General features: G+C 48.6%; 1 protein-coding gene across 1 annotated transcript; it reads right to left on the bottom strand.

Annotated features, from left to right (window-relative positions):
* Window positions 1-33: 33 nt before the first annotated feature.
* LOC147095721 (zinc-binding protein A33-like) lies at window positions 34-25,379 on the bottom strand. Its single transcript, XM_085974762.1, has 6 exons — window positions 24,898-25,379; window positions 22,204-22,299; window positions 18,222-18,455; window positions 16,061-16,083; window positions 14,050-14,168; window positions 34-6,761 (listed from the first exon to the last, which is right to left on the bottom strand). Exons 1-6 carry the CDS (start codon window positions 25,315-25,317, stop codon window positions 6,283-6,285), a joined length of 1,371 nt encoding a protein of 456 aa, XP_085830888.1. The 5' UTR covers window positions 25,318-25,379; the 3' UTR covers window positions 34-6,282.
* Window positions 25,380-25,750: the final 371 nt, after the last annotated feature.

The raw sequence follows: 25,750 nt of genomic DNA, 5'->3' as shown, positions 1-25,750 counted from the left end.
GCCTAAGGCGACACCTTCACCTATGCAGCAGACAGAGAGGGTAACTAATAGGTGTGGAGGGTAGGAGAGAGTAACAGGGCAGGAGGCGCAGCGGATAATAAGGATTGCGTGTAACGGATAAAGTGGGGGAAAGGCAGAGCACAGAGAGGGTAATAGGTACGGAGGGTAGTAGAGAGTAACAGGGCAGGAGGCGCAGCAAGTAATAAGGAGAGCGTGTAATGGATATAGTGGGAAAGGTGCACAGGGAGGGTAATAGGTTGAGTGAGTAACAAGGAGAGAAGGTAACGGGAAATTGGACGAGTTGGTCAATTTTCTCAAATATTTTTATTTATTCACGGGATGTGGATGTCGCCGGCAAGGCTGCCATTTATTGCCCTTCCGAAGGTGGTGGTGAGCCGCCTTGTGGAATACAACTGAGTGGCTTGCTAGACCATTTCAGGGTCAACCACATTGCTGTGGGTCTGGAGTCACATATAGGCCAGACCGGATAAGGACGGCACATTTCCTTCCTTAAAGGACATTAGTGAACCAAATGGGTTTTTATGACAATCTAGTAGTTTCTTGGTTACCATTACTACTACAAGCTTTTTATTCCAGATTTTTATTCCATTAACTGAATTTAAATTGCCCCAGCTGCCTTGGTGAGATTTGAACTGGTCTTTCAATAGATTATCAGTCCAGGCCTCCAGGTGTGACTGGCCCAGTAACATAACCACTATGCTTCTGCACCCTATTCGCTCAAGATGAAACGTAAAGTGGGGGAAGGCAGACACACGTTTTACAAGGGTTTCAAGCTCAGAAAAACAACAGCAAAATAAGCTGCAACCTTTAAAACGTTTGAGGTTTATTTTGAGAGTGGCCTTAATGCGGGCAGTTGTGAGGCTGCAGTGTGCAGCATCATGGGTCATGATGCTGCACACTGTCTTCGCAGCTGTAGAAAACCCCACACTGACTGCCTCTGCGGCAGCCCGTTTAAGAGTGACTCCTGCCCTGATAACAGTAACCCAGTGTTATAACATCTTTAGTATAATTAGTGGGCACTAGGACCCCATGGAAATTTGTTCCAATTGGCAGAAGTAACCAGGAGGCCCTGAAATACAGAGAAAAGTAAAACTGGAAGGAATTAGAAAGAGAAGGGGCGAAGAGAGAGCAACAGACACACATGGGGTACTTCTTTTTTTTGCCGCAAGCGTAAAGCGGGTGATAATTGACCGGCCGCCCCTTATACACCCGGCCCGATTTTCTTTCTGTCAGTTTGGGAAGTCTGATATTGCCAGTTTTACACTATCGGATAAAGTTTAAATTACCCCCAGAGAGCCGTGGAGACTGAGAGAAAAAAGACAGGTGGATTTCTGCCCCCTTCCCAAGAGAGAAAGATAGAGGAAGAGAGAAGCAGAAATACAGGATGAAAGAGAGACATGGAGAAAGGTAGAGGAAGAGACACAGAAACATATGCGATGGACTGAAATTTGCACGGTGCAGTTTTATTCATGAATGAAATCCCTTTGACTACTATTTCAAGGAAGACATTAACCTGTTTTTAATTTTTAGAAAAAAATAAATTGATGCATTTGTTAAAATAGTGGGCAGAGAAAAGTTACACGAATGTGCTTATTGCTAATAGCACACAGAGTGTTGTCAAGCTACAAGAGAAACTGAAACACGGGCAGAGATGGAGAGAGCGCCCTTTCACGACAAATCATCGAAGGGCAAAAGCAGTTCAATACGCAAAATGTGATGTAATTTCCCAGCAGTATGGACTATCCACTATGCTTTAATTGGCGGGTGGTTGATGTGCCAAATAACGGCCTGAATCCAAGAGGTTAAAGCTTAAAACTAAAGGCTTTTATTAAGTAAGAACATAGCATCAAGTTGACACAGGGCAACCATCATTCATCACCGACCCAGCCCTTATGAGTAAGACCCAGCTCTTATAAGTAAGACTCACACCAATCCGGAAGATCCAGAGGGGCGGGGCTAGGGAGGAGCATTAGTGGTTACACCTGTAGAACATTCCAGACATTAACAAGTACAACAACAACAGACAATACAAATGCCAGAACACAGAGTTATTTCATCACAGTGGTATTGGTAGAATAAGATTGGGCCAAATTTTGCCGCAACACGGCATCTAACAGCGTCTGCCGTTAGACACGTCCTTGTTCGTTTAAAAAGAAAGACTTACATTTCTACAGCGCCTTTCACGACCACCGACGTCTCAAAGCGCTTTACAGCCAATGAAGTATAGTCGCTGTTGTAATGTGGGAAACGAGGCAGCCAATTTGCGCACAGCAAGCTCCCACAAACAGAAATGTGATAATGACCAGGTAATCTGTTTTTGTTATGTTGATTGAGGGATAAATATTAGCCAGGACACCGGGGATAACTCCCCTGCTCTTCTTCAAAATAATGCCATGGGATCTTTTACATCCACATGAGAGAGTAGATGGGGCCTTGATTTAATGTCTCATCTGAAAGATGGCACTTCCAACAGTGCAGCACTCCCTCAGTACTGGACTGGAGTGTCAGCCAAGCTTTATGTGTTCAAGTCCCTGGAGTGGGGACTTGAACCCACAACCTTCTGACTCAGAAGCAAGGGTGCTACCAACTGAGCCACAGCTGACAGCGTCTACCCTTGTTGGTTTAGGTTTTGAAGTGTTTTGTGTGGCAAGTTGCTGAAAGTGCGAGCTGATAACAGCGCAGCGAGGGAAACTGGGCATCTGGGACCCGAGTGAACAGGGCAAGCAACTGTGCATCTCCTTAACCAATCAGATTGGAGGATTGTGAAATTAACAACACAAGGACTGAGGAAGAAGTGTAAATTAGAGTGGCTATAATCAGATAAAGAAAGAAATAAAGGGAAGGAAAGAAAGACTGGGTTAAGAGAATGAGAAAAAAAGAGACAGAAAGGAAAAGTAAAACAAAGCATTAAAATTTTTTTAATTTGCTGGTTTTAAAATCTCCAACAATTAAAACCTGAAGGATGTCCAAAGAGACTTGGGGGGTCCAGGTACATAGGTCATTAAAATGTCATGAACAGGTACAGGAAATAATCAGAAAAGCCTAATGGAATGCTGGCCTTTATATCTAGAGGGCTAGAATATAAGCAGGTAGAAGTTATGCTGCAGCTGTACAAAGCCCTGGTTAGACCACACCTGGAGCACTGTGAGCAGTTCTGGGCCCCACACCTTAGGAAGGATATATTGGCCTTGGAGGGAGTGCAGCGTAGGTTTACCAGAATGATACCCGGACTTCAAGGGTTAAGTTACAAGGAAAAATTACACAAATTGGGGTTGTATTCCCGAGAAATTAGAAGGTTAAGTGGTGATCTGATCGAAGTTTTCAAGATATTAAGGGGAACCGATAGGGTCGATAGAGAGAAAATATTTCCGCTGGTTGGGGATTCTAGGACTAGGGGGCAGAGTCTAAAAATTAGAGCGAGACCTTTCAGGAGTGAAATGAGGAAACACTTCTACACACAAAGGGCGGTCAAAGTTTGGAACTCTCTTCCGCAAATGGCAATTGATGCTAGATCAATTGTTAATTTTAAATATGTGATTGATAGCTTTCTGTTAACCAAAGCTATTAAGGCGGGTATCTGGAGTTAGGTCGCAGATCAGCCATGATCTCACTGAATGGTGGAACAGGCTCGAGGGGCTGAATGGCCTACTCCTGTTCCTATGTTCCTAATGAGACTCCACACTTGTAATATTTAATTTTCAGCACCAGAGAGGTTGTCCAGCAGTAATTAATACGCATCACGCTGTTAAAAGGGTACTTAGGCTGGAATGGGCAAGACTTAACTTTCTGTGGCGAGCTTAGTTCGTATCTACCGTGTTAATGCAGCAACTTCACGCCATTCAGTGCATTTCCATGGTGAGGTAGGCAGGGAGATGCCGTTTTACATGAAGCTAACGGCAGAGCAGCTCAACAACTTTTGGATATTCGCGTTTAACCGCACGTCTGCCCCTCGCCTGAAGTTGCCATACCATTTGCACGTAAATAACAGCGAGAGTCTTTAGTGTCACCGTCATTTTTACAGAAAAATCTGGGGCAATATCAGTCATTTTTCTGTCAATTAAGACATTCCCTTCCAATTGGAGGGACGGGGAAATCTGAAATCATTTGATTTGTCTTTAACCTTGAGTAACCAGTTGCTACTGGTAATGGTCAGACAGCCTCTGGAGTACTGAGCCCAGTTTTGGTCCCCCTCACATCAAGGATGATATCATTTTTTTAATTCATTCCTGGGATGTGGGCATCACTGGCAAGGCCAGCATTTATTGCCCATCCCTAATTGCCCTGGAGAAGGTGGTGGTGAGCCGCTTTCTTGAACCACTGCAGTTGGTATGGTGAAGGTCCTCCCACAGTGCTGTTACGGAGGGTGTTCCAGGATGTTGACACAGTGACAATGAAGGATCGGCGATATATTTCCAAGTCAGGATGGTGTGTGACTTGGAGTGGAACTTGGAGGTGGTGGTGTTCCCATGCGCCTGCTGCCCTTGTCCTTCTAGGTGGGTTTGCGAGGTGCTGCCAAAGAAGCCTTGGTGAGTTGCTGCAGTGCATCTTGTAGATGGTGCACACTGCAGCCACGGTACGCCGGTGGTGGAGGGAGTGAATGTTTAAGGTGGTGGATGGGGTGCCGATCAAGCGGGCTGCTTTGTCCTGGATGGTGTCGAGCTTCTTGAGTGTTGTTGGAGCTGCACTCATCCAGGCAAGTGGAGAGTATTCCATCACACTCCTTACTTGTGCCTTGTAGTGGCCTTGGAAAAGATCCAGAGGAGAGCTACAGGAATGATTCCTGGCTTAAAGAACCTCACCTACTCAGAGAGGCTCAAGGACCTTGGTCTAGTCACTTTAGAGCAGCGGAGACCTAGAGGTGACCTGATAGAGGTCGATAAAATAATTCAAGGGCTGGATAGCGTCCCTATTGATAGATTATTCCAGTTCAACAGATTTGGGAGGACCAGGAGACAGGAGTTTAAACTGTGTAAGAGTAGGGATAGACTGGATGTGAGGTGGTTCTCCTTTCCCCAGAGAGCAGTGAACCTCTGGAATACATTGCCAGCTGGTATAGTGGGTGCTGACACTCTGCATGGCTTCAAGAGGGAGCTGGGCCGGTTCTGACTGAGGCAGAGATTGCATCATATAATAAGTAAGTGTCTCCATAGAGAACACTTGGTCCATGGGATCTCTTTAGATGAGCACTTGAAATGCCATAGCATACAAGGCTACGGATCAAGTGCTGGAAAATGGGATTAGAATAGAAACGGCTTGATGGTCAGCGCGGACACAATGGGCCGAAGGGCCTCTTTCTGTGCTGTATTATTCTATGACTTCCAGACTGGTTTCCAGCGCCTGAGAGGGGTGTCGGAGAGGAAGTTTTCCCGAGTATTTTTTTCCAATATTCTCCCTGGGGGTGGGGGGTGGGGTCTGACTTTTTGCCTCTCTCAGGAGATTACATGGCTGTGGGGTTTAAGGCGGTAGGGGGAGTGGAGAGGTTGTGGAGGAGAGGTCGGGGGAGGAAAGAAGTGTTTGGCCATGATGGTCCAGTCAGGATATCTTGCTGCAGTTGTACAGGGCCTTGGTGAGACCACACCTTGAGTATTGTGTGCAGTTTCGGTCACCTTATCTGAGGAAGGATGTTCTTGCCATGGAGAGAGTGCAGCAAAGATTCACCAGACTGATACCTGGGATGGCAGGAATGACGTATGAGGAGAGATTGGGTCGATTGGGCTTATATTCGCTAGAGTTTAGAAGAATGAGAGGGGATCTCATTGAAACTTATAAAATTCTAACAGGACTAGACAGACTGGATGCAGGAAGGATGTTCCCGATGGCAGGGGAGTCCAGAACCAGGGGTCACAGTCTAAGGATAAGGGGTAAGCCATTTAGGACTGAGATGAGGAGGAATTTCTTCACCCAGAGAGTGATGAACCTATGGAATTCTCTACCACAGAAGGCAGTAGAGGCCAATACATTAAATATATTCAAGAAGGAGTTAGATATATTTCTTAAGGCTAAAGGAATCAAGGGATATGGGGAGAAAGCAGGGACAGGTTACTGAATTTGGATGATCAGCTATGATATTGAATGGTGGAACAGGCTTGAGGGGCCGAATGGCCTGCTCCTGCTCCTATCTTCTATGTTTCTATGTTTCAGCATGGTGTGGGTCAGTCGTGATGGACAAACTGGTATTTTCCTGCCCGTCAATTTTGTATGTTCGTATGAGGCCTGTTGCTATAACAACTATCATGATCATTCCCTTCCCTTTGCGCCCCGTTAAATCATCTGGTGGCAGAGTTTGAGTGGTTTAGCGTTGGAGTCTGCGCTAGGATAGAAGAAGGGGAAGAGCTTCTCAGTGAAGGTATCAGCAAAGGTGCAAAGGTGGGTCATGTCGTCGGCCTTGTAGAAGGACACCTGCCCCGCTTCGTGGTCCAGATAGACACCGACCTTCGAGTGCTCCACGTGCCCGAACGTCCAGAAGCCGTTCTCCGGGGTGAGCATGACCCAGCCCTCCCGGTCGATGGACTCCGCCGCCACGCCCACGTCCCAGTCTGGCTGGCTGCCCACGTCCACCTCCCAGTAGTGCCTCCCTGATGTGAACCCCACCGAGCTCAGGACACAGGCGCAGAAGTCAAAGCGCTCCAGGTTCTCGGGGAGCGTCTGCGAGGTGTAGGAGTACTTGGCGGCGGTCAAGTCCTCGGAAAGGACCAGGTAGGGGTTAGCAGAACTTGGGTCAAGGGTCAGCGGAGCTGGGACTGTAAGACGAGAAGGGTGAAAAAAATCAATTTGGTTACTGGTTGAGTCATGATCGATCTTCTCAAGCTATTTCATTCCACCTTGTAAAGAGATCAGAAGGTATCTGCCCAGGTGGTTCAATGGGTGACCGGACAGCACGATCATTAACAGAAGACATTTTGGGCACAGGGAAAGGTTATTAATCCTCGTCAAGTTGGTTGAAGGAATATTGAAGATTCCTTGCGGTTCGGCCCAACTGGTCCATGCTAGTGTTTATGCTCCACAGCAGCCTCCTCCCACCCCTCTTCATCCAACCCCATCAACATATCCTTCTATTCCGTTCTCCCTCATGTACCTATCTAGCTTCGCATTAGATGCATCTATGCTCTTCACCTCAATCACTCCTTGTGGTAGCGGGTTCCACATTCTAACCATCGGCCAATAGTTACCCCTCCGCCAACATCACTTAAAAAAAAATTATCTGGTCATTATCACATTGCTGTATGTGGGAGCTTGCTGTGTGCAAATTGGCTGCCGGGTTTCTTACATTACAACAGTGACTACACTTCAGAAAGTACTTCATTGGCTGTATCATGCTTAGGGACGTCCTGAGGTTGTGAAAGGCGCTATATAAATGCAAGTCTATCTTTTATATATGCACACAAATGCAAACATTTACATGCACAAACATGCAACTGCACATATCTGGACAATTGCACACACTTAAATGAAAGATAGACTGCAGCAGTGAGTAATTACCTGCCTTGCATTGACCAGCCTTCCTTCCGGTGTGTTATAATTGATACGATTTTGAATTGCATTGCGTGGCCCAGAATGGAAAGGCTTAACGCTGTAACCCAGACTCACACCTATTTGCTCAGGACGTAACCACAGAGGCATTTACATCCGCTCATGGCCACTGAGGAGAGGTTCATACTTGCGTCTACCTCTTCAGCAGTGTCTCTGCGCTACTGTACAGCGCCCCAGGCTGTGGGCTGGGGGGAGGAGGAGAGAGTGAATCAGGTCCGGGCAGGGTGAGCCGTGGTTAGCCACAGACTGTAACGGTAAACTGTACTGCATTTCCTCTCTCCTCTCCCCCCACTGCTCCTCCCACAGCACATCAGGCTGCTGAAGAGAAGAGAGCCTGATACGGGCTCGACACCTTGTAAAGGAAAAATCTGCTGGGCTGTGGGGAAAGAGCAGGGGGAGTGGGATTAATTGGATAGCTCGTTCAAAGAGCCGGCACAGGCACGTTGGACCGAGTGGCCTCCTTCTGTGTTGTATCATTCTATGAAAGACCAAGAACTTTCATAAAATCATAAGGCCATTCAGCCCATCGTGCCTGTGCCGGCTCTTTGGTCGAGCTATCCAATTAATCCCACTCTCCTGCTCTTTCCTCATATCCCTGTCATTTTTTTCCCCTTCAAGTATTTTTTACAATTCTCTTTTGAATGTTACTATTGAATCTGCTGCCACCAAACTTTGAGGAATTTAACCCGTCTTTTCTCTTTTCAGATGCTGTTGTGCATTTTCACCATTTTCTGAGTTTAATTTCAGATTTCCAGCATGTGCAGTTATCCATTTTGCGTGTGGCAGCCGTGGCTCAGTCGGTAGCACCCTCGCCTCTGAGTCAGAAGGCCGTGGGCTCGAGTCTTGGGTCCAGAGACCTGAGCACAAAAACCGAGGCTGACACTCCGGTGCAGTGCTGAGGGAGCGCTGCACTGTCAGAGGGGCTGTCTTTTGGATGAGATGTTAAACCGAAGCCCCGTCTGCTCTCTCAGGTGGACGTAAAAGATCCCATGGCATTATTTCAAAGAAGAGCAGGGGAGTTCGTCCTGGGGCCAATATTTACCCCTAAACCAACATCACTAAAGCAGATTATCTGGTCATTCTCACATTGCTGTTTGTGGGAGCTTGCTGTGTGAAAATTGGCTGCTGCGTTTCCCACATTACAACAGTGACTACACTTCAAAAAGTACTTCATTGGCTGTAAAGTGCTTTGGACGTCCTGAGGTCATGAAAGGCGCTATATAAATGCAAGTCTTTCTTTTGTTTTATCTATATCCGAGGGTGGTGAAATGCCCTCTCATTTCTGGGACCTGGGTTCAAAAGCAGTCCAGATTTGCACATGAACATTTCCTCCCTTTGCTGCTTGTGAGGGTTTAGCGAATGTGAACTTGGGAAATCTTAATTCGTTGCTAATGGATGCAAGTCCACAGAGAAAAAATGCTCCCAATTTGGTGCTAATTCATCTTAAATCTGCAATCTCAATCAAATCTCAATCAAGACTTGCATTTCTAGACCACAGAGTGGGTGGGATGGAACATGGAATAAGTCACACAGATGCAACTTGTAAGACTGAGTTGAGAAATTTCTTCACTCAGAGGATTGTGAATCTTTGGAATTCTTTACCCCAGAGGGCTGTGGAGCCTCAGTCGTTGAGTATATTCAAGGCTGAGATCGATAGATTTTTGGACACTAAGGGAATCAAGGGATATGGGGATGGAGCGGGAAGGTGGAGTTGAGGTCGAAGATCAGCCATGACCTTAATGAATGGCGGAGCAGGCTCGAGGGGCCAAATGGCCAACTCCTGCTCCTATTTCTCATGTTCTGAACTGGGGTTTAGGCTGAAGCACATTGTTGCAGCAGAGTAATGAAAGGTCAACTCTTCAGCTAACCTTTGTGAACTCTGATCTGGGAGTGTTTGATGGGACAGTGTAGAGGGAGCTTTACTCTGTATCTAACCCGTGCTGTACCTGACCTGGGAGTGTTTGATGGGACAGTGTAGGGGGAGCTTTACTCTGTATCTAACCCGTGCTGTACTTGCCCTGGGAGTGTTTGATGGGACAGTGTAGGGGGAGCTTTACTCTGTATCTAACCCGTGCTGTACCTGTCCTGGGAGTGTTTGATGGGACAGTGTGGAGGGAGCTTTACTCTGTATCTAACCCGTGCTGTACCTGCCCTGGGAGTGTTTGATGGGACAGTGTAGAGGGAGCTTTACTCTGTATCTAACCCGTGCTGTACCTGCCCTGGGAGTGTTTGATGGGACAGTGTAGAGGGAGCTTTACTCTGTATCTAACCCGTGCTGTACTTGCCCTGGGAGTGTTTGATGGGACAGTGTAGAGGGAGCTTTACTCTGTATCTAACCCGTGCTGTACTTGCCCTGGGAGTGTTTGATGGGACAGTGTAGAGGGAGCTTTACTCTGTATCTAACCCGTGCTGTACCTGCCCTGGGAGTGTTTGATGGGACAGTGCAGAGGGAGCTTTACTCTGTATCTAACCCCTGCTGTACCTGCCCTGGGAGTGTTTGATGGGCGGTGTAGAGGGAGCTTTACTCTGTATCTAACCCCTACTGCACCTGCCCTGGGAGTGTTTGATGGGACAGTGTAGAGGGAGCTTTACTCTGTATCTAACCCGTGCTGTACCTGCCCTGGGAGTGTTTGATGGGACAGTGTAGAGGGAGCTTTACTCTGTATCTAACCCGTGCTGTACCTGCCCTGGGAGTGTTTGATGGGGAAGTGTAGAGGGAGCTTTACTCTGTATCTAACCCATGCTGTACCTGCCCTGGGGGTGTTTGATGGGACAGTGTAGAGGGAGCTTTACTCTGTATCTAACCCGTGCTGTACCTGCCCAGGGAGTGTTTGATGGGACAGTGTAGAGGGAGCTTTACTCTGTATCTAACCCGTGCTGTACCTGCCCTGGGAGTGTTTGATGGGGCAGTGTAGAGGGAGCTTTACTCTGTATCTAACCCGTGCTGTACCTGCCCTGGGAGTGTTTGATGGGGCAGTGTAGAGGGAGCTTTACTCTGTATCTAACCCGTGCTGTACCTGCCCTGGGAGTGTTTGATGGGAACAGAGGGACAGATTAGGCCATTGAGCCCTTCGAGCCTGTTCCCACATTCATGGCTGACCTGTATCTCCACCCCCTTTACCCAGCTTTGATTCATATTGATACCGTTAGCTAACAATAACCTATCGATCTCAGTCCATTGAACCCTAGCATCCACAGACTTTTGGGGGAGCGAGTTCTAGATTTTCACTACCCTTTTAAGTGAAAAATCCCTCCTGATTTCCCTCCCAAATGGCCTTGCTCTAATTATATCCCCTTGTTCTAGGTTCCCCCACCAGAAAAAATTGTTTCTCTGTATCAACTCTGTTGAACCTCTTCATTATTTTTAACACCTCAATTCGCTCATCCTTCAACCTTCTATACTCAAAGGAATGCAAAGCAGGTTTATGCAAACTGTCCTCAAAATTTAACCCTTTGAGCCCTGGTACCATTCTGGTGAATCTGCGCTGCACCCCCTCCAGTGCAATACAGGTAGACTATCCTTTATCCGAACTTCCGAAAACCGAAAACCTCTAAAAACCGAAAGTTTTTTCGTTCAGCGTAAGTCGTGCGCACGACGCCGATCCCCGCCCCCGACCCCCCGCCGACCCCCCCGCCGACCCCGACCCCCCGCCGACCCCCACCCCCGACAAATTTCCCAGTCTTATAAAATACCTTCTGAAATCCGAAATTTTCCAAAAACCGAAACACGGCTGGTCCCGAGGTTTTCGGATAAAGGATAGTCTACCTGTATATCCTTCCTGAGGTGCGGTGCCCAGAACTGAACGCACTGCTCCAGATGGGGTCTGACCGAGGCTGTGTACCACTGAAGCACAACTTCCTGCCCTTTGTAGTCCAGCCCCCCTGAAGATAAAGGCTGACATTCAATTAGCGCTTTTCATTATTTTTTACACCTGTGTACTAGTTTTAGGTGATTTTTCTCCTCCACAGGTGCTGCACCCTCGACAGCTGTCAGCTGGGGCTCAGTGGGTGGCCTTGGACTCAGTGAGGTCGTGGGTTCGAATCCCACTCCAGAGACTTGAGCACATAATCCAGACTGACGCTCCTAGCGCAGTGCTGAGGGAGTGCTGCACTGTCGGAGGTGCTGTCTTTCGGGTGAGACGTTAAACCGAGGGCCCGTCTGCTCTCTCAGGTGGATGTAATTGATGTCATGACCCTATTTCGAAGACTATTGTCCGGTCCAATATTTATCCCTCAACCAAAATCTCTAAAAACAGATTAATTGGTCATTATCACATTGCTGTTTGTGGGAGCTTGCTGTGCACAAATTGGCTGTTGTGCTTCCTACATTACAACAGTGACCACACTTCAAAAATTACTTCATTGGCTGTAAAGCGCTATGGGAAGTGAAAGTTGCTGTATAAATGGGAGCCTTTCTTAATTTAAAAAAATATTCTGATTTTGTCTTGCCCAGATCCACAGTGGATGCCCTTGTGGTTATTTACATGATAAACTGAATATTTGTTTTGTGTAGTCTAGCCGAGGAAAAGCAGCAGCCGGCGAGAAGATTTGCAGTGTCAAACTCGCACTGACCGGCACTCTCTGACAAGCTTATCTCCTGCCATCAGCTCCGGCTCCAGCCTGACTGTGCAGCGACTGAGGAACATTAGAATTATATTAACCCACGCGAGCGGTAAAGCAGCACCTTGAGCGATGTGGGCGTATGAAAGCACCGCGTGAATGGAAAGCAGTGCAGTCATACCGAGACTCGCTGTGTATGCCTGGTTTCGAATACATGAGTTCTCCGCTGGTGCAGCACTATCTTGTAAATAAACACTCGCACCTGCTTGTGCGTATCAGAGGAGATGTAGCAACTGGTTCACAAACAGGAAACAAAGACTGAGGGTAAATGCGGGACTCTCGGGCAGGAGAAGGTGGAGGTGCTGTGGCCAATTGGGTCAATGCTGGTCCCACTTTTGCTCTTGGTATATCTAGATGATTTAGAAACATAGAACATAGAAAAATAGGAGCAGGAGTCGGCCATTCGGCCCTTCGAGCCTGCTCCGCCATTCAATATGATCATGGCTGGTCCACTATCTCAATACCATATTCAGCCCTCTCCCCTTGTGTCTAGAAATCTATCTATCTCCTTCTTAAATATATTCAATGACTTGGCCTCCACAGCTTTCTGTGGTAGAGAATTTCACAGGTTCACCACCTTCTGAGTGAAGAAATTTCTCCTCATCTCAGTCCTAAATGGCTTACCCCTTATCCTTAGACTGTGACCCCTGGTTCTGGACTACCCCGCCATCGGGAACATCCTTCCTGCATCCAGTCTGTCTAGTCCTGTTAGAATTTTATACGTTTCAATGAGATCCCCTCTCCTTCTTCTAAACTCTAGTGAATACAGGCCTAGTCGACCCAATCTCTCCTCATACGACAGTCCTGCCATCCCAGGAATCAGTCTGGTGAACCTTCGCTGCACTCCCTCTATGGCAAATATATCCTTTCTGAGGTAAGGAGACCAAAACTGCTCACAGTACTCCAGGTGTGGTCTCACCAAGGCCCTGTACAACTGTTGGGCTTGGATACACAATCTTGGTGACACCAAAGCCGAAGGTTTAAGACGAGCAAAAGTAAAGGATGATCATGCATTTCTGTAGCGCCTTTCACAGCCTCAGGACGTCCCAAAGCGCTTTACAGCCAATGAAATACTTTTTGAAGTGGAGTCACTATTGTAATGTAGGAAATGCGGCAGCCAATTTGCGCACAGCAAGCTCCCACAAACAGCAATGTGATGATGGCCAGATCATCTTATTTTAAGTGTTGTTGAGGGATAAATATTGGCCCCAGAACATTGGGGATAACTTCCCTGCTCTTCTTTGAAATAATGCCGGGGGATCTTTTGCATCCACCTGAGAGAGCAGACGGGGCCTCGGTTTAACAGCTCATCGGAAAGATGGCATCTCCGACAGTGCGGCACTCCCTTAGCACTGCGCTAGAGAGTCAGCCGGGAATTTTTTTGCGTGACGGTCATGAGTTCAAGTCCCAATCCAGGGACTTGAGCCCATAATCCAGGCTGACACTCCAGTGCAGTACTGAGGGAGTGCTGCACTGTCTTTCGGATGAGACGTTAAACCGAGGCCTCATCTGCCCTCTCGGGTGGATGTAAAAGATCCCACGGCACTATTTCGAAGAAGAGCACGGGGAGTTCTCCCCGAGCCACTGGACAATATTTCTCCCTCAACCAACATCACTAAGATACAGATTATCTGCCCAGTTATCTCATTGCTGTCTGTGGGATCTTGCTGTGTGCAAATCGACTGCTGCATTTCCTACCTTACAACAGTGACCACACTTCAAAAAATAACTTAATTGGCTGTAAAGTGCTTTAGGACGTCCTGAGGCCGTGATGGGTGCTGTGTCAATAGGAGTTCTTTACTTATTTTTTTACCTGTATATCTGTGTGTTGGAGGAGAGCTGTGGGTGCATGTTGTTTATAGCTGGATGGTATCTCACCTGGACTGATGATGTTTCTCATCTTTTTCCACGCCGCGTACTGCAGGGGCCCTTGAAAGGCGCCAACATTCAACATGCTAGCCGGCACGACCCCACAATTCGCAATCCCTTGCTTCAACCTGTCATGTGCAATAGATGGCAGCTCCAGTTATTTACTTCAGGGTTTGCGGCCCAGTCCCCTCCCCGCCCCCACCCCCCCCCGCCACCGCCCGCATCATTCCCAAGCCATTTCTCATCAGGCTTTAACGGAAATATCAGGGCTCAACGGTCACTAGCCCCAAGATTCCTGGGGCTGTGGAGGGCCGAAGCCTGACTCCCGCCTGGGGTTGGGGGGGGGGGGTGGAGGTAACCCAGAATATCCCGGTTCTGGCAGGATTCCACCCAGTTTAGAATGCCCTTTAAATTTTGCTCGACGGAAGGGCTTGTGGGTGGATTTTCAATCTCCCCTCCCTCACGTTAAGGGAGTGTGTCAGGGGAAGATCTCCTGGGAATTCTGTCCTTCATGTCCTTGCAAGGCTTCAGCCAGTTGAGGGCTGCCGTGACTGCCTTCGAAGCCTCCTGAAGGCCCAGAACCGTCACTAGGACAAGGCATGAGGCCCCAGAAGGGATCGATCACCGTATCTCACGGCACAATGGCTCCACTGGCGGTCAATGACTGGACGAGGAAACACTTTCCTTTGGCTCAGTTGGGCCTTGTGGGGCCCTCGGGCAGGCTGGCATGGTGCCGCCTTGCCTTACACCAGCATATGGGCTGGGGCAGGAGGATCGGTGGCCTCGCCCGACTCTGTAAGTGACCCCATTCCCCAGGCTTCCCGACAAGGGTGAGGTTTTCACTGCACCGTGCTTACACCAGAAGAGCGGGCCCCCAGAATTTCAGGGCCATTACCCCTGAGTATTACAGATCAGGGGAGGCCCCTCGTCTGGGCTGATCGTGGCCCAACCACAATTTGTGGTGTTGCAGCTGGTTGCTGTGTCCTAGGTTTAAGGAAGAGACAAAGTTCCCATTCCTAATTGCAATCCTGCAACCCCTGCTGGCTGTGTGTGAGCGGATTTGTGTGTGTACACGTATGTGTGTGTGTATGCATTTGCTTATGCGTGCTTTCTTGTGTACGTGTGCGTGCATGTGTGTGTGTTCCAATGTGTGTATGCCTGTGTGTGTGTGCGTGCGCACGCATGCATGTGGTTGCTTGTGTGTGCATGTCTATGCGTGTGCGGCGTGTGTGCCTGTGTGTTTCTGTGTGCGTGTGTGTCTGTGTGCGTGTGTGTGCCTGTGCCTATGTTTGTGTGTGTGCCTGTGTCTATGTTTGTGTGTGTTTGTGTGTGTGTGCCTGTGTCTGTGCCTATGTTTGTGTGCATGTGTATTTGTGCGTGTGTGTGCTTGTGTGTGTGTGCCTGTGTGTGTGTGTGTGCCTGTGTCTATGTTTGTGTGCATGTGTGTTTGTGCGTGTGTGTGCGTGTGTGTGCCTGTGCGTGTGCCTGTGTCTATGTGTGCATGTTTGTGTGTGTGTGTGTGTGTTTGTGTGTGCGCGTGTGTGTTTGTGTGCGCGTGTGTGTGTGTGTTTGTTTGTGTGTGTGCATTTGTGTGTGTGCTTGTGTGTGTGCCTGTGTCTGTTTGTGTGTGTGTGCATGTGTGTTTGTGCATTTGTGTGTGCTTGTGTGTGTGTTTGCTCCTGTCTGTGTGAGTGTGTGCGCATGTGCGTGTGTTTGTGTGTGTGTACGTGTGCCTGTGTCTATGTTTGTGTGCATGTTTGTGTGTGTGCGTTTGTGTGTGTGTGTGTGCCTGTGTGTATGCCTGTATGTGTTTGTGTGTGTGTGTGTGTGTGTGTGTGCGTGTGTGTGTGCATGTGTGCCTGTGTGTGCTCCTGTCTGTGCGTGTGTGCATGTGTGTTTGTGTGTGTGTCTGTGTGTGTGTGTGTCTGTGCTCTTGTCTGTGTGTGCCTGTGCATGCATACGTGTGTGTTCGTAGAAACATTGGAAAATAATTTCGAGACTGTGACGGTTTTGATCTTACCTTTCTGTCAGGTCTTTGACATCCTGTAAAATAGGAATAATAGAAATACAAACAATAATTTTTATAATGAATCACACATTAAACCGTCTCAAAGTGCTTCATTCAATGTATTATTGCTCGACGTGCAGCTGCTGTGGGTTTGTAGGCAAATGTGGCAGCTATTTTGCTGTAGCAATGAGTGACAGCAGACTCTGAGTAGCTCAGAATGGGAGAAGAGTGCTAGTGGGAACTGGGGGATGGGGAACAGTGCCAGGCTGAAGTGAGAGAGGAGAGGGAGAAGATTTCTTGCATGAGGTGGAGGAAAGAGAGTGCTGGAGTGAGCTGGGAATAGCGGTTGAAGGGTACAAGCATAAATTGGATGGGGAAGGGGAGGGTGTGGGGAGAGAGAGTGCCTCTGTGTTGTAGATGTAATTGCATTAGAGAGGGTGCAGAGGAGATTCACGAGGGCGTTGCCAGAACTGGGGAATTTTAGCTGTGAGGAAAGATTGGATAGGCTGCGTTGTTTACTTTGGAACAGAGGAGGCTGAGGGGAGACCTGACTGAGGTGTATAAAATTTTGAAGGGCCTAGATAGAGTGGATAGGAAGATCCTATGTCCCTTAGCAGCGAGGTGAATAACCAGGGGGCATAGATTTAAAGTAATTGGTAGAAGGATTAGAGGGGAGTTGAGGAGAAATATTTTTCACCCAGAGGGTGGTGGGGGTCTGGAACACACTGCCTGAAAGGGTGGTAGAGGCAGAAACGCTTGTCACGTTTAAAAAGTACTTGGGTATTCACTTGAAGTGCCGTAACCTGCAGGGCTACGGGCCAAGTGCTGGAAAGTGGGATTAGGCTGGACAGCTCTTTGTTGGCCGGTACAGACATGATGGGCCGAATGGCCTCCTTCTGTGCTGTAAATTTCTATGATTCTGTAATTCTATAGTGACAATCAGCCAAACAATTTATCAATCGGACTTAACAACAGAATGGCAACATGTAGCTCTAACACATATCTACAGCACATATCTATAACAGCTCGCAGTTTCTCTGCAAGAAATGCGGGAAAAGCCTCACAATTTCTGCAGGAACCTTCCCCTGTACAAGTGACAGAATGTTGGGTACACCTGCCTCTTAATGGTATAACAAGCCCGCGATCCACTGGACTTCCAGTGCAATTAAATGCTGTGGAAGCCACGCTGGTCTCCTCCCTCCTCAGAGTCACACTGAGAAACATATAAGATCCTGAGGGGTCTGGACAGGGTGGATGTGGAGAGGATGTTTCCTCTTGTGGGAGAATCTAGAACTAGGGGTCACTACTTAAAAATAAGGGGTCACCCATTTAAGACAGAGATGAGGGGAATATTTTTCTCACCGAGGGTCGTGAGTCTTTGGAACTCTCTTCCTCAGAGGGCGGTGGAAGCAGAGCCTTTGAATATTTTTAAGGCAGAGGTAGATAGATTCTTGGTAAGCAAGGGGGGTGAAAGGTTATCGGGGGTAGGCGGGAATGTGGAGTAATCGGATCAGCCATGATCTTATTGAATGGCGGAGCAGGCTCGAGGGGCCGAGTGGCCTACTCCTGCTCCTAATTCGTACATTCGTATGAAACATTTCTAAAAATACTTTGGTTCTGATATTCCGCAGGGCTTCCCCAATCTCCTGCTGTAATTTCAGTGGGAGACTGTATCAACACCCGGAGAAACAGCATAAACGGCAGAGGATGGGGAGAATCTCTGTGGAATTTCAGGGCCTTTATGTTCCTCCAACCCTACAGCCCTCCGAGATCTCTGCGCCCCTCCAACTCTGGCCTCCTGCGCATCCCCAATTTCCATCGCCCCACCATTGGCAGCCGTGCCTTCAGCTGCCTGGGTCCTAAGCTCTGGAATTCCCTCCCTAAACCTCTCCGCCTCTCTCTCCATCTCTCTCCTCCTTTAAGTCGCTCCTTAAAACCTACCACTTTGGACAAGCTTTTGGTCACCTGTCCTAATACCTCCTTGTGTGGCTCGCTGTCAATTATGGTTTGCTTCTGTGAAGCGCCGTGGGACGTTTTTACTAGATTACATACAAGTTGCTGTTGTGCATGTGACCTTGACCCTAAGCTGAAGGGGAGGCCCGCCTGCTGTCAGATCCCCACCTTCAATCCATGCCCGAAATGCGCAGGAACATGAGGCTCCCGTAAACCTCACCTGGAGTAAGCTCATGGGGTCCTCCTCATTCATTCTCTGTTGAATGTTGGTGATCACTGCTTCCAGGGCGGATTTCTCTTCGTGTAGTTTCTTGCGATTCTCTTCCATCTCTCGCAGGATCCTGTGCTCCTCCTCGTGAAGCTTTTCCAGGACCGCCCCCTGCTCCTCCTGGAGAAACGTGCGGAGCTCGTCAAACTCGGAGATGATGTGGCTCTTTATGGAGACGGTCCTGTCCTGTTTAGTGAACGACAAGCTGAACCCGTGGCTTATTTCCTCCCCCAGTTCACCATTTCCCCCTGTTTCCCCTGAAGCTGGTGATGGAGGTCCTCTGGCATCTCGCCCCAGTGCCTACCCTTTGATGGAAGAGTTGAGACAGCTATTCAACCTTGGCAGGCCCTGTGATGAAATATATGCCTTTATCAGCCTATGTGTTTTACCTGTGTGTTTCACCTGCTTGTATTGTGTGACCCGCCCCCTTTTGTTCCTATTGTGTGTATTGGCTACGCCCCTGTCTTTTGCCATATAAAGGTCTCAGGAGCTGGATGAGGCATTCCTACCAGACGCCCGATGTGGAAAGACCTGTAATGCTGCTATGTTCTTAGTGATTAAAAGCCTTAGTTGAATCCTTTAAATTCCTTGTCTTTGAGTTATTGAAGGCACATCAGGCCCAACACTGTTCTCACCTGATATCCACATGTCATCAAATCTTACAGCACACAAGGAGGCCATTCGGACCGTTGTGCCTGTGCTGGCTCTTTGAAGGAGTTATCCAATTGGTCCCCCGCTCTTTCTCCAAAGCCCTGCAAAGTGTACTTTTCAAGTATTGATCCAATTCCCTTTTGAAAGTTACTATTGAATCTGCTTCCACCACCCTTTCAGGCAGTGCGTTCCAGATCATAACTCGTTGCGTTAAAAAAATTCTCATCTCGCCTCTGGTTCTTTTGCCAATTACCTTAAATCTGTGCCCTCTGGTTACCGATCCTCCTGCCAGTGGAAACAGTTTCTGCTTATTTACTCTATCAAGATCCTTCATGATTTTGAACACCTCTATTAAATCTCCCCATCACCTTCTCTGCTCCTTTTAGTAGTGGTCACTGATTAGCAAGCAGGAGCAGGAGCCTTTGGTGATTTTCTCTTTTCTTTGCCCAGGAGCTAGAGGTAAACTGCAGAACCCAACGGCATAGCCTGGTGCCCAACAGAGGTCGGCTAAATGAACACAGACGAGGAATCAAACCTGGGCCTTCTGGTGTGTGCGGTTCAGTGTTGCACTGGGCGATGTCTTTACCACCAGGCCATCTGAGAGAGAGATAAATGTGGCTTCCTACTGCGCTATGTTAGGCCAATGATGTCCCTTGAGAGTAGCTGTAGTCTCAGATCCCCTTTCCTACCTCCATCGGTGGAGCGAGTTCGCCTTCAGTTATCAGCTCCTCCAATGGCCTGACATCATTTTGGGGATAGGAACAGGAGGAGGCCATTCAGCCCCTCGAGCCTGCTCCGCCATTCAATCAGATCTTGGCTGACCTGTATCTTAACTCCATCTACTCGGATCCCGGCAGTGCAAAGCATTGATAGACAAATGTGCCCCTTGGTCTGCCCTGATGGCTCAAGCAGTAAAGCCACCACCTGATGTTCAACAGCGCCCTACAGACCAGGAAGGTACAAAGTTCAATGCCCGGTCTGTGTTGAGTTGGACCATATCTACCGAGACAATATAATTGGGTTCAGTAGCTTTGGTCAAAGGAGGAATTACATTGTCTGGGGCTCCTTCTCCTATCTGGTAATCCCTCAGTGGAAAGAGCGTGTATGTGGGCATTGGATGAGAACAGGTTAGGCTCGGCTGCGATGCCCACATGGTCACGTAGTTTGCTGACGATGAAGAATCGGCCACTTTGGTGAGGTAGTGGAGACTGAAAGGTGGTCTGCACCAGTGGAAGAGTAACCAAGCATCAGGGAACAGAAGGGGGAAAAATACAATGTTCCCCCCGACTATGATTGGCACAATTGGACAGGAAGATAGGAATTGCTGGATGATAAAAGGTCTATCTAGTTCGCTGTCTCCCATCCTGGTAGTCGTGCGATACAATGATGGTGGAGTTATTGACTGATCATAGTGATCAATCTCTTATGGTTCACAAGCAATGGGGCTAATTTTCCTGCTCTCACACCTGGGAGTAATGGATTGATAGGGCGCCAGGAATACCGGAAATTCAGGCGGGGAGGAGTTCACGACCTTAATGGAACCCACCCAGTTTTAAATGGATGGAATATCAGCTGCCTGATCAGGGTATGCTCCTCCTTGCCTGATTTTCCTTTAATCACTGCACTCGGGCGATCCTCTAGCCCCAGGCGCAAGAAAGGAAAATCCAGTCTGATGTCAGCCATTGTAGGGATGGACCAACAGCACCAAACTCTGCTGAAATCAGTACTCATTTGGCACGTTGCCCTTGGGGAAGTAGCGAGAGGATTAGCAGGCCGATGGGCCACAAAGTGAATGCTCCTCCCATGGCCGTAACCTTCTTTACATCAGCCGGCAGGAGTGTTCATGGGCTTCTCACCACCCATACAGGGGGGGGGTGGTGATCATCACCCACTCCCACCGGATGTGAGTATCCCGCTGGATTTCATAGCCAGGGCTCCGGTCTACCACCCGCCGGGACTGTCTGGAGCGGGGTTCGAACGCTGCACCTTCTGACTTAGAGGTGGGAATGTTACCATTGCACCAAAGGCCGGCTCCATTGGTGCTGAATTGACCGACCCATTCAGACAGCTCATAGGTTTGTGAATTGAAATAATGTCAGTAGGGGAGGCACTCTACTGAGAGCCAGGCCGAGGCACATTGTTGCAGCAGGGCAGAGGGAGATTTACTCTGCACCTTAGTCACGTTGGACTGGACCTTGGCGTGCTTACACCTCAAAATGGACACCTACAGTGGAAAAGTGTTCCATTTCCCAGCATTTTATCCCTCAACGACTTGCATTAATGTAACGGCCTGGATTTTGCAGAGTTCGCTGTTATTACCCCTTTGAAACTGACCGCAACTTCAGGATGTAACACATGCACATCCTAACCCATGGAAATCCTGATGTTGCGGTCAGTCATTCACTGCTCCGACACTGGCTGCGCTGTGGGCCCACCCATAGCCGGTAATCAGGGTAATCTGTCAAATCATGGAAACTGACGAAAATGTGGGCATTTCCGCTGTAATATCGCTGTTAAATGATCCATTAAAAGTTCGACCCTTTTGGATTAGGTGTAACTGGGGTTTTAACTGCGTATTGACTGCTAAACAAAGTTTATAGCTCTAAAAAAACGAATTTAAATTTTGTGGAGTGTCAAATTTATCCATATTAATAAAAATTACAATTTTTAAGAAACGTTAAATGAAAAATTTTACATTTAAAAAAAAAAAAAAAAGTTTGTTCATCTTTATTTCAGGTTTGCCTTTTCCCTACGTGAGAGCCGCAATCTTTGTTTGGCTCGCTCTAACATTTAAAAAAAGTTAGACTCAAAGGAGCTCATTCACTTCCTGGTTCGCTGTCTGTGAGAATTCTGCATTGTGATTGGCTGCTTAGACAGCCTGTTGCCGTGACAGTAGCTCACGTTCGGGATTCCCCGTTAACTTGGGTTGATTGCAATCACGCATCGGAAAAGCCGAACTTGCCGCCACAGAAGATCGCGAGATCTTCGTGGGAAGTTTATTTCGGGGCCAGCAGCGAACGAACCCCTTTGTTTCGCCGCTGACCTCAACTTATGGGCCAATGCCTTTAACGTAGTGAACCGTTCCCAAGGCGCTTCCCAGGAGCGTTATCAGACAGAACTTGACGGATGACCCTGATGACCTCACCTGAGCACACAATTTGTCAAAGTGCAGCAAGGCACTAAAACAAAAGGTCGTTGCCAATCCTCTGCTAGTTCAGCTGGATTGATTTGATTCAGTTTATAAATGTGCCCATGGGTACAACAAAGAAACTCGAATAATCACCTTGAGTTCCAGAGCCTTCTTTTCCTGGCTGGCCTCGATCCCGCTTATCGCTTCTACTCGCGTCGCTAGTTCAACCGAAGATTCCTTCAGCTTCTCCTACAACAGAAATTCTAGTCAATGACGCCATGGGCCATGTCTCATGTTTTAATGGCATTGCTTTGGTTGCATGGTTTTCACAGTGATCAGAGATCTGGTCATCTTATTCATTCGCTGTCTGCTGTTTGCTTCTAAACCTTCTCTGAGATCTCCAACCCCCAGCTTACCACAGATATTGGTGGTTAAAGGGTTTCCTGTACAGCTGTGAAAGTTGTCACTATTTGCCTTGTTCAGAGTATTGCTTGAAACTCTGGAACTCAGCCACTGAAAACATCTTTTAGCCCAGTGCTGGTTGTTTTAAGTGATGGAACACTCTCCGCTTGCCTGGGTGAGTGCAGCTCCAACAACACTCAAGAAGCTCGACACCATCCAGGACAAAGTAGCCCGCTTGATTGGCACCCCACCCACCACCTTAAACATTCACTCCCTCCACCACCGGCGCACCGTGTACCATCTACAAGATGCACTGCAGCAACTCGCCAAGGCTTCTTCAACAGCACCTCCCAAACCCGCGACCTCTACCACCTAGAAGGACAAGGGCAGCAGACGCATGGGAACACCACCACCTCCAACTTCCCCTCCAAGTCACACACCATCCCGACTTGGAAGTATATCACCGATCCTTCATCGTCGCTGGGTCAAAATCCTGGAACTCCCTCCCTAACAGCACTGTGGGAGCACTTTCACCACACGGACTGCAGCGGTTCAAGAAGGCGTCTCACCACCACCTCCTCAAGGGCAATTAGGGCTTGGCGATAAATGCTGGCCTTGCCAGCAATGCGCACATCCCGTGAATGAATTTTTTAAAAGCATTTGGGTTCCTGGACCAGGCCCCAGCCCCTGGTTTGTGAACTCCCACTGCTGCCCTGGGGAGGTCTTCTGAAGTCAGGGTGGCTGCATATTGTTGGGGTAGAGCTTTACTCTGTATCCAACCCAGGCTATCGGTCAGCTGGGAATGCTTTAACCTCGGGAGTCTTTGATTGGACTATGTAGTTGCTATCTCACCTTGTCCCTATCGTGTGGTGGGAGTGCTTGATGGGGCTGTGTACAGTGAGCTTTGCTGTATCTGCCATCAGTCAAATTGGAGCAATGTGGAAAGAACTTTACTTTGCCCCCACTCCACTGGGATCCTCACCTAGGAGTGTTTAGTGGTGCAGTGTAGATGGACCTTTGCACTGTATCTAACCCAGACCATACATTGCATGGGATTGCCTGATGATGATAATGGCTACCATGAATGGAAGATGCTCCCATTCTGAAAACTGATGTCCTCTACTTTGATGAGGAAAAAAACAATGTGGAAAGGGGAACGTGGGGAAAATCTTGATGGTTTGGTTCTTCAATTCACTGTTTGGGAATGAGCCGTACAGAACAGGAAGATTACAGCCAATGAAATACTTCTTGAAGTATAGTCACTGTTGTAATGTAGGAAACGTGACAGCCAATTTCACTTTGCAAGGTCCCACAAACAGCAGTGTGATAATGACCAGATCATCTGTTTTTTTAGTGATGTTGATTGAGGGATCAATATTGGCCCAGGACACCAGGGATCACTCCCCTGCTCTTTTTTGAAACAGTGCCACGGGATCTTTTACATCCACCTGAGAGAGCAGACGGAGCCTCGGTTTAACATCTCATCCGAAAGACGGCACCTCCGACAGTGCAGCACTCCCTCAGCACTGCACTGGAGTGTCAGACTGGATTATGTGCTCCAGTCTCTGGAGTCGAGCTTGAACCCACAACCTTGTGATTCAGAGGCGAGGGTGCTACCCACTAGAGTCATAGAGTTATACAGCACAGAAAGAGGCCCTTCAGCCCATCGTGTCCACGCCGGCCATCAAGCCCTGTCTATTCTAATCCCGTTTTCCAGCACTTGGTCCGTAGCCTTGTACGCTATGGCGTTTCAAGTGCTCATCTAAATGCTTCTTGAATGTTGTGAGGGTTCCTGCCTCTACCACCCTTTCAGGCAGTGAGTTCCAGATTCCAACCACCCTCTGGGTGAAAAAGTTTTTCCTCAAATCCCCTCTAAACCTCCTGCCCCTTACCTTGAAACTATGCCCCCTGGTTATTGACCCATCCACTAAGGGGAAAAGTTCCATTCTGACATAGGCCGCCTGTCATACCTCCTGCCCAATATTCAGTTTCAGTAAAATCACTGGCGCTGAATATCGGGCAGGGCGTATAGCAGGCGGTCAATGAATTCCGACCCCTATATATATGGACTTGGGGCTCAGGCAAGGCTGAGATGACCCCCCAAGCTGACTACCAATGGGGGCAATTTTAACCTCACCCACCAGTCAGGGAACTGATGTGATCGGGGGCGACTGCTGGTTTTAAACCCCGCCCGATTTCACTCCCCATTGAAGTCAGCGGAGAGTAATATCGGGCGGGCTGTAAAACCAGCGTTACGCCCAATCCCGTGGGATTCCTGATGGGCGAGTTAGGTTACAATTACTCTCACTTCGCCCGGGACCATGTGCAAAGGCTTCACTTGAGTGCATTACGGGAGATGAGAGTCACCCACACCAGACCGCCTCACTCTCTTTGCAAGTGGCATCAGAAAAGGAGAGCAACATAATGTAAAAGGACAGTTCTTACTTGGCAGAACTGTACTGTTTCATGGATGGGAACAATTCGGTGGTCTTTGTGCTCCTTGGAGACTCCGCACACCACGCAGATGGCCTCCTGGTCATCCTGGCAGTACAACTTGAGCTTCTCTTCGTGCCTGGAGCAGAGGACGGGGCCCGGCTCCCCCGGGGCGGCGGTGTCCAGCCGCAGCTGGCGCACCCTCTCCACGATGTTGGCCAGCAGGCGGTTGCTCTTGAGCCGGAGCTGGGGGAAGGTCTCCTGGCACTGCGGGCAGCTGAAGCCCGACTCCAGCTCCCCCCAGAAGTCGCCGATGCAGGAGCGGCAGAAGTTGTGCTCGCACTCCAGCCGCACCGGGTCCCGGTAGAAGTTCAGGCAGATGGGGCAGGTCACCTCGCTGGTCAGACCCTCGGCCAGGATCCTGGAGGACATGGTGACCCAGGTGCTCCTCGCACTGCGCTCTGACGCTCGGTGGGCCTGCTTTCAATGAACAAGATGTCAAGGCAAATTTATGATTGCGAGTCACATTTTCTGCTGGGCATTTCGTCAAATGCTCCACGTTTTCTTTTGTGAACCTGCTGGTCTCTCCCTTTCTACTCTTGTCTATCTCACTCGTTCCATGTTTTTTGCCTCTTGCTCGCTTTATTTCTCTCCCTTTTTCCTATGATGTATAATAATATTAATGGATGAATATTTAATATGAGGGCAATTTTAACCTCACCCGCCCATCGGGAAGCTGACGGGGATCGGGTGCGACGCTGGTTCCCCCCCCCCCGATTTCACTCCCCGTTGAAGTCAATATCGGGCGGGGGTGTAAAGCCGGTGTTCCACCCGGTCCTGTGGGATTCCCGCCTGGCCTGTCAGG

Source organism: Somniosus microcephalus, unplaced genomic scaffold, assembly GCF_052327205.1.
Source record: "Somniosus microcephalus isolate GS21.2 unplaced genomic scaffold, FLI_Smic_1.0 unresolved_chr1, whole genome shotgun sequence".
Classification (NCBI taxonomy): Eukaryota; Metazoa; Chordata; class Chondrichthyes; order Squaliformes; family Somniosidae; genus Somniosus; species Somniosus microcephalus.
This window is presented reverse-complemented; position numbering and strand designations above follow the sequence as displayed.

What these genes read in the sequence shown, in the direction of transcription:
- LOC147095721 (XM_085974762.1), bottom strand. Translation starts at nt 25,317, where the DNA reads ATGTCCTCCAGGATCCTGGCCGAGGGTCTGACCAGCGAGGTGACCTGC. An exon ending in AAACAGTACAGTTCTGCCAA is followed by an intron (nt 22,300 to 24,897) that starts GTAAGAACTGTC and finishes TTTCTGTTGTAG; the next exon opens with GAGAAGCTGAAGGAATCTTC. An exon ending in AGAAGGCTCTGGAACTCAAG is followed by an intron (nt 18,456 to 22,203) that starts GTGATTATTCGA and finishes TTCACTAAACAG; the next exon opens with GACAGGACCGTCTCCATAAA.